The sequence below is a fragment of the Triticum dicoccoides genome, chromosome 1B (assembly GCF_002162155.2).
Source record: "Triticum dicoccoides isolate Atlit2015 ecotype Zavitan chromosome 1B, WEW_v2.0, whole genome shotgun sequence".
NCBI classification, from domain to species: domain Eukaryota; kingdom Viridiplantae; phylum Streptophyta; class Magnoliopsida; order Poales; family Poaceae; genus Triticum; species Triticum dicoccoides.
In genome coordinates this window covers 708,293,725-708,300,186 of record NC_041381.1, presented here as the reverse complement: position 1 = coordinate 708,300,186, position 6,462 = coordinate 708,293,725, and the positions used below count along the sequence as shown (strand labels likewise).

The 6,462-nt window shown below is 40.8% G+C and overlaps 1 protein-coding gene across 1 annotated transcript; it reads left to right on the top strand.

The window, feature by feature from the left end:
* Positions 1–578: 578 nt before the first annotated feature.
* LOC119349862 (E3 ubiquitin-protein ligase RNF14-like) lies at positions 579–5,946 on the top strand. Its single transcript, XM_037617956.1, has 7 exons — positions 579–950; positions 1,412–1,486; positions 1,569–2,118; positions 2,471–2,856; positions 4,537–4,751; positions 4,840–4,996; positions 5,632–5,946. Exons 1-7 carry the CDS (start codon positions 579–581, stop codon positions 5,761–5,763), a joined length of 1,887 nt encoding a protein of 628 aa, XP_037473853.1. The 3' UTR covers positions 5,764–5,946.
* Positions 5,947–6,462: the final 516 nt, after the last annotated feature.

Here is a 6,462-nt window from a genome sequence, read left to right as displayed (position 1 = left end):
TTGGATGTGTTAAAAGATTTTGAAAAAAGGAAGAAAATTCTTGAACTTTTTTTTGAGGGTTTATTGTTGAAATTTTAGTTTGTGATTGTTTAGAAAATGTGAACATTTTTTGAAACGCTAAACTTTTTGGAATATGAAATTATTTTTTTTGGAATTTCTGAACAAATTTTGAAAACAGAGACTTTTTCCAAATATTTGAACAAAATTTGAAAAATACGAACATTTTCTAAAAACATAAAATAATTTTAATAAAAAAGAAAGAAATGCATGAAAATAAAAAATAAATAGAAAAAAAATAAAAGAAAAGAGGAGAAATATATATAAAAAAGTAACTGAAAAATAAAAACCGGTTGAGGAACCTTCTAGAAGATTCACCAAACCGGATAGAAACATCATAAGGTTCCCAAAACCCGCAAAACAGCAATTTACCTAAAAAAGAAAAAAAAAGATGCAAAACAGCAACCTGTCGCAAAGAGCGGCAAATAGGGTCTTCGGCACTGGAGACCAAAGTTGTTTTGTTCTCGCCAGAATACATTTTGGGCCCGAACGCGCGGAAAATTCATTCGGTCCAAAACGGAATGCCAAAAAAGCACCGTGACCGAATTTTCCATCTAATCGCCATTCCTGCCGGCACATCCCCACCGCCGAGGAGTTCGACGGCGATGCCTCGGAAATCGTCCAAGGGGGATGGGAAGGCCGCCGCCGACGCACTCCGACGCCTCGACCTCGACGCCTCCGCCGCCGAGGATGCACCCGTGGAGACGCCGCCTCCGCGTCCCGAGGCCCCCGCGCCGCCGGTGGAAGCTTCTTCATCCGGCACCGCCGCGGTGGGTGGCGGCCCGGAGGAAGAGGACTTGAGAAGGCTCCACGAGCTGGTGGGATTCGGTCGGGAGAGAGTGGAGTTAACTGAGGAGGAGGTGCGCGCCAACCATCAGAGGCAGGAGGACGAGGTGATCTCCCTCCTTGTTGCGATTCGTGATGTTTTTTGCAGTAGATCTGCGCGCTTTCGAATTAAGCTTGAAAGAGAGCGAGATAGTTAGTTGCAGACAAGGTTCAAACCACCGCACCCCGCAGTAGATCTGGGAATTGGTCAGTATATTGCGAGTAGCTTCGTTGCCCCTGCCATGGATATATGGTGATGATGATAAAGTAGTGAACTTTATGATTCTTGGTCCTGCTGCTTTACTTGCTGATTCTTTCTTTGTCCTGCTGCTGGTTCTTGAGGGCTAGAATTATTGTTTTTTTTTTATATCTCACTACAAGGATGCACACTGAGAGCACTGTGGAACCAAGAATCGTAAAGTTCACTACTTTATCAGGTCATGCGTTATCTTAATTCTACTTATTTTGTTGTTATCTTTTTTTTTTTACTTGGACATGTGTTATCACTTATCTTAGTTTGATGTCCCAGATATGTGCCCTGGAAGCGATTTTCGGCGACAACCTAGTCATGTTCAATAGAAAGGAGGGTCAGCGATCTTTCCAGGTATATATATATCCCCCCTCACCATCAATTTTCAGGTCACATTCTTTCTTATCTGTAAGGGCATCTCTTGCTGTCATTACAGGTTCATGTGAATATTGAGATCCCAGAAGATGGTAAAGATGTATCGGTGAGGCTCGGTTTTGGTACTGGAGCACTAGATTATAAGCAAGTACATGGTCATGATGGCGATGCCAGCGATGAGCTGTTTTACAAGTTTAGGGTTCAGCATTTACCTTCGATGCTGCTATCATGCCTCCTGCCTTCGTCATACCCTAGCCATCAACCACCCTTTTTCACTATATCCACCGAATGGCTGGACAGAGTGATGATTTCATCATTATGTCACATGCTGGATATGACCTGGGAAGAGCAACAGGGCATGGAAGTAATATATCAGTGGGTGCAACGGCTCCAAAGCTCTTCCCTTTCTTACTTAGGGTTTGGTGATGAGATAATTTTAAGCAAGGGTGATCAAACGTGTGCTCAAGATGGTGGGGATAAGCGTGCTTTAACACACAATGCTCCACCTGATGTTACAATTCCAAGGATTATTAGATACAATGATGATAAGCGTCATGAGGCCTTTTTGTATGCTATCCATTACTGCGCAATTTGTTTCAGCGAGTTTCCTGGTAACTCCTTCTTCCATTTTCACACAACTGTTAATTTGCACAAGTGTTACAATACAAGTCTTCTGCTATGTTATACTTACAACATTTGATGTCTATTTTCCTATTTTTTTATGACAGAAATAACCGCCACATAGTAATATATGTGCCATGTTATAGGTTCTCATTTTGAGATAGCAGTTCATCAGTCCCTGTGATCGAGCCCTTGTTCTTAGTGAAACTGTTTTCTTTGTAAACATGTAAACTTCAGAAACATGGTACTGAGTTTATGTTTTCCATTTTCATTTGTTAATCCTTGTTATTTGAATTTCACTTCTATTTCTGAGTTTAAAAATCTAAATTATTGCTTCATCAGGTGTCGATTTCATCAAACTTCCATGCCATCATTTCTTTTGCCAGAAATGCATGCAAACATATTGCAAAATGCATGTCAAGGAAGGAACTGTAGTGAAGTTGTTGTGTCCCGATACAAAATGTGGAGCCGTTGTTCCTCCCAATATATTGAAAAGGTTGCTAGGGGAGGACGAGTTTGAACGTTGGGAAACATTGCTTCTTCAGAGAACTCTTGATGCAATGGTTGATGTCGTTTATTGTCCGAGATGTCAAACTGCTTGCTTGGAAGATGCAGGTGATGAAGCCGTGTGTCCAAGTTGTTTGTTCAGCTTCTGCGCACTTTGTAGAGGGCGACGTCATGTTGGGGTTGAATGTTTATCTGCAGAAGAAAAACTTCAAATTTTGGAGGTAGGAGGACTATCTCACACTTTTGCAATATGTTTATGCTATGTCTTTTACTTCGGAGGTTATACGGGTAGACGGGTAGCTCACTGGAGGCTGGCGGAGACGGGAAGGCGCTGTGGTCGGCGCTGGTTGGTAGAAGAAGGATGTCTAGTGGACAATTCTTGGTCCTGGACTCAGGGGTCAAGCTAGACCCTTCCTTCTGTGGTCTGTGCTGAAAGGGTGTCCCCAGTGCGGGTCCACAGTAGTTTAATTATATCCAAACATTAGTGGAAAATCTATTGCTATTAGGTCACTTACCTCAAGTCCTCAGTGGGCCAAGGTTGGCAAATCATGTTCTGCATTCTGTGAGCATGAACTTATAGAGAATGTTTGGTAACACTAGCAAGAAGGTTCTCAAATGTAACTGTGCAGTAATCCACCATACTGACATATAATTTACTAAATGTTTTAGAATCAATACCTTTTGGACAGAGGGGATGGTTTACCTTGTCCCAATCAATTCTTGGCTTAAAGCTTTAATTCTGTCCCTCCTGCCCTTTGATCATTGGTTTCCATTATAGGGCAGTGAAAAATACCGTAAAATATACTCCCTCCCTTCCTAGATATAGGGTGTATTAGTTTTTTCAAAAGTCAAACTTGGCTATCTTTGACCAAGATTTCAGAAAGAACTATCAACATCTGATATACTCCCTCCGTTCATAAATATAAGTCTTTGTAAAGATTTCACCATGAACCACATACGGATGTATCTAGATGCATTTTAGAGTATAGATTCACTCATTTTGCTCCGTATGTGGTCCATAGTGGAATCGCTCCAAAGACTTATATTTTGGAACGGAGGGAGTACTAAATATATAAAATGTAAAAAATAAGTTTCAAGTTGAATCTAGTGATAATGATTTGGTATTGTAAATGCTAATAATAATTTCTAGAAACTTAGTCAAAGATAGTTGACTTTTTAAAAACTAATAGACCTTATAAGAAGGAACGGAGGGAAAATTAGTTTTAACCCATTCCAACAAATGGTGAGATACAAGTTCATGCCAAGAAATTGCTGATTTACTAAATCCTGTACAATCGTCAGACCTGGTAGCATGTTGATTGGATCATTGGTTTCCACCAGGGCAGTAAAGAGTAACTGAAATTTTATTAGTATAAACATTCCAAGAAATGGTGACTAGATCCTGGCCAATGGTTATTGGAGGCTGTGGTAAGGCATGGATGGTGTCTATAGGAAGAAGATAGGTCTCAGATGCAATGAGAGGATCTGAGGATGTTGTATCCACTGGTGGCTTGCATGGAGAGTTTCTAGAGTGATTTGCTTTCTGATATGGATTTGAATATCAGTCTCCTAAATCTAAGAGGTTACCTGATGTTCTTCTTGTAGGCTTTTAATTTGATAGATTGCAGAAGCTTATGCCCTTGGATAACACTGAATGCCCTTGGACTATGGAAGTTTTGTTCTGTAAATAGTTACTGCACTTCATGGCTAGGTGTTTGCAGGCATGATATACATGTGTTTTTTTTATTACAAATCCGCTGTATGGTTGCAGTGAAGATAATTCAAATTATGATCAAATTTGGTAACAATGACTATGCCAGATTATATGTTTCTATTCTTCCTTAGTTGATTGTTTTCTTAGATGATTGTTGGGAATGCTAACTTTCTTTTGTTTGACACAGGAACGTCAAAAGTCTGCACGAACAAAGGGAGACATCCAGAAGCTTATGGATGAAGTATGCAGTATCAAGGAAATTTTGAAGGATGCAAAGCAGTGCCCGCATTGCAAGATGGCTATATCTAAGATTGAGGGATGCAATAAGATGACCTGTTGGAACTGCGGTGGATTTTTCTGCTACCAATGCAACGCTGCAATTAGTGGATACGATCATTTCAAGTAAGTTCTCTCTTAGTAGGTAGTATGTACGAACTTTTGTTCATTGACATAGCTGTGACTTGACAAATAATCATGCTGTTGCCTCCAGGGGTGATTGTGTGATATTTGATCAGGTTGAAATCGATAGATGGCGGATGCCAATGAATCGAAGGGTACACCGCATGGTTGTTGGACAAGCTCAGGTTGCCTTGCTCGCCCGAGGACATGCTTACCCGTGTCCTACCTGTGGCCAAGCAATTCGAAAGGTAAATATTAAAAATACCTTATCTGTAGACCTATCTGAGGACCAGCTAGCGTCTCAAATATTATCTATCTTCTGCGTGAAGAAACTAGAAAGGTGCTATTTCATGTACAGCTGCTACTTGTGGTCACTTGTCTTTCCCTTGAAAAGTTACTCACGTGGCCAGTCGTGCTTTCACCTCAAGTCATGATTGCCTAGTATAACTGTTTAGTACAACTTGAGTAACTGGCATGGGTCATGACTAGCAAGGTGTATTTTTAGTTACTACCTCCGTGCAAAATATAAGAAGTTTTTGTAGTTCAGCAAAAACGTCTTATATTTGGCACAGAGGTAGTAGTATGTAAATCAGCAACTTATATCTTTACTTTTTGATTGAGCCTCCCAGCATGCTCGTAATTAATGAACTCATATACTCCCTCCATTCCTAAATATAAGTCTTTTTAGTATTTCAAATGGATTACAACATACGGATGTATGTAGACATATTTTAGAGTGTAGAATCACTCATTTTGCTCCGTATGTAGTCACTTATTGGAGTATCTAGAATGACTTATATTTGGGAACGGAGGGAGTATATCTTAACTATATGCGGCTTCATTTGGATTGAGTCTGTATTATTTATGCTGGGATCTTGGGCAGATTGGAAACAACAACCATCTCTACTGTTGGTCTTGCAACCAACACTGCTGCGCATTGTGCCGCACGTCTGTCCAGAAGATGTCACAGCATTTTGGTCCAACGGGATGTAAGCAACATACTGAAAATCCATGATGCTATGCGCGCAGCCTCAAATTAATTGCAATGCCCAAAGGTTCTCTTACATTGCAAGACTCGTAACAGCATTTCCTTTCTGGTGTATGTTTCTTTGTTAAGAATTTGTCTGTCCCCTTGTATGATTAACAAAATCTTTTAAACCTGTGAGGCGAATTAAGTTAAATGTTTCGTGGCTGGAAATCCGTATGTGTTGGTTGGGCCACAAAAATTGCAAAGTACACAATCAACTTTGACATGCGGGATTCAACTACTCCGAGACCAATACAATCAATGTTGCCTAGTAGTACGAAGAAGAGCGGCCCAATACAAGGCCAAAATGTCTCCAAAAAGGCGGACACGTATGTTGTAGTTACAGGGAGCTCCTATACGGCGCTGCGGGCGCCCGTTTGTGCTCCTGGCGCCTGCAGCGCCCTGCGCTGGGCCGGCCCACGGACAAGCAGCAGCAGCAAAAAATCCTAGGAAATTTTTTAATTGCGTTGGGGATTCGAACTCGCGCCGCTGCATCCTGCACGCGCTTCGCTAGAGACTGCAGCCACCTGATAATACTTACCAATGGTACTGTGTGTTATTTAAATATAATTACAGCTGCGCTGGTCCAAAATTTAGAAGTTCCCACATTAAAAAAAAGTTCACGAAATTGTTTCAAAAAGTAAAGGTTCAGATATTAAAAAAAAGCTAACGAAAATTGAAAAAAGT

Bases quoted from the DNA above. Each gene is read 5' to 3' on its own strand.
- LOC119349862 (XM_037617956.1), top strand. From the start codon at position 579: ATGCCAAAAAAGCACCGTGACCGAATTTTCCATCTAATCGCCATTCCT. The intron at 2,857-4,536 runs GTAGGAGGACTA...TGTTTGACACAG, and splicing joins AAAAACTTCAAATTTTGGAG to GAACGTCAAAAGTCTGCACG. The intron at 4,752-4,839 runs GTAAGTTCTCTC...TGTTGCCTCCAG, and splicing joins AGTGGATACGATCATTTCAA to GGGTGATTGTGTGATATTTG.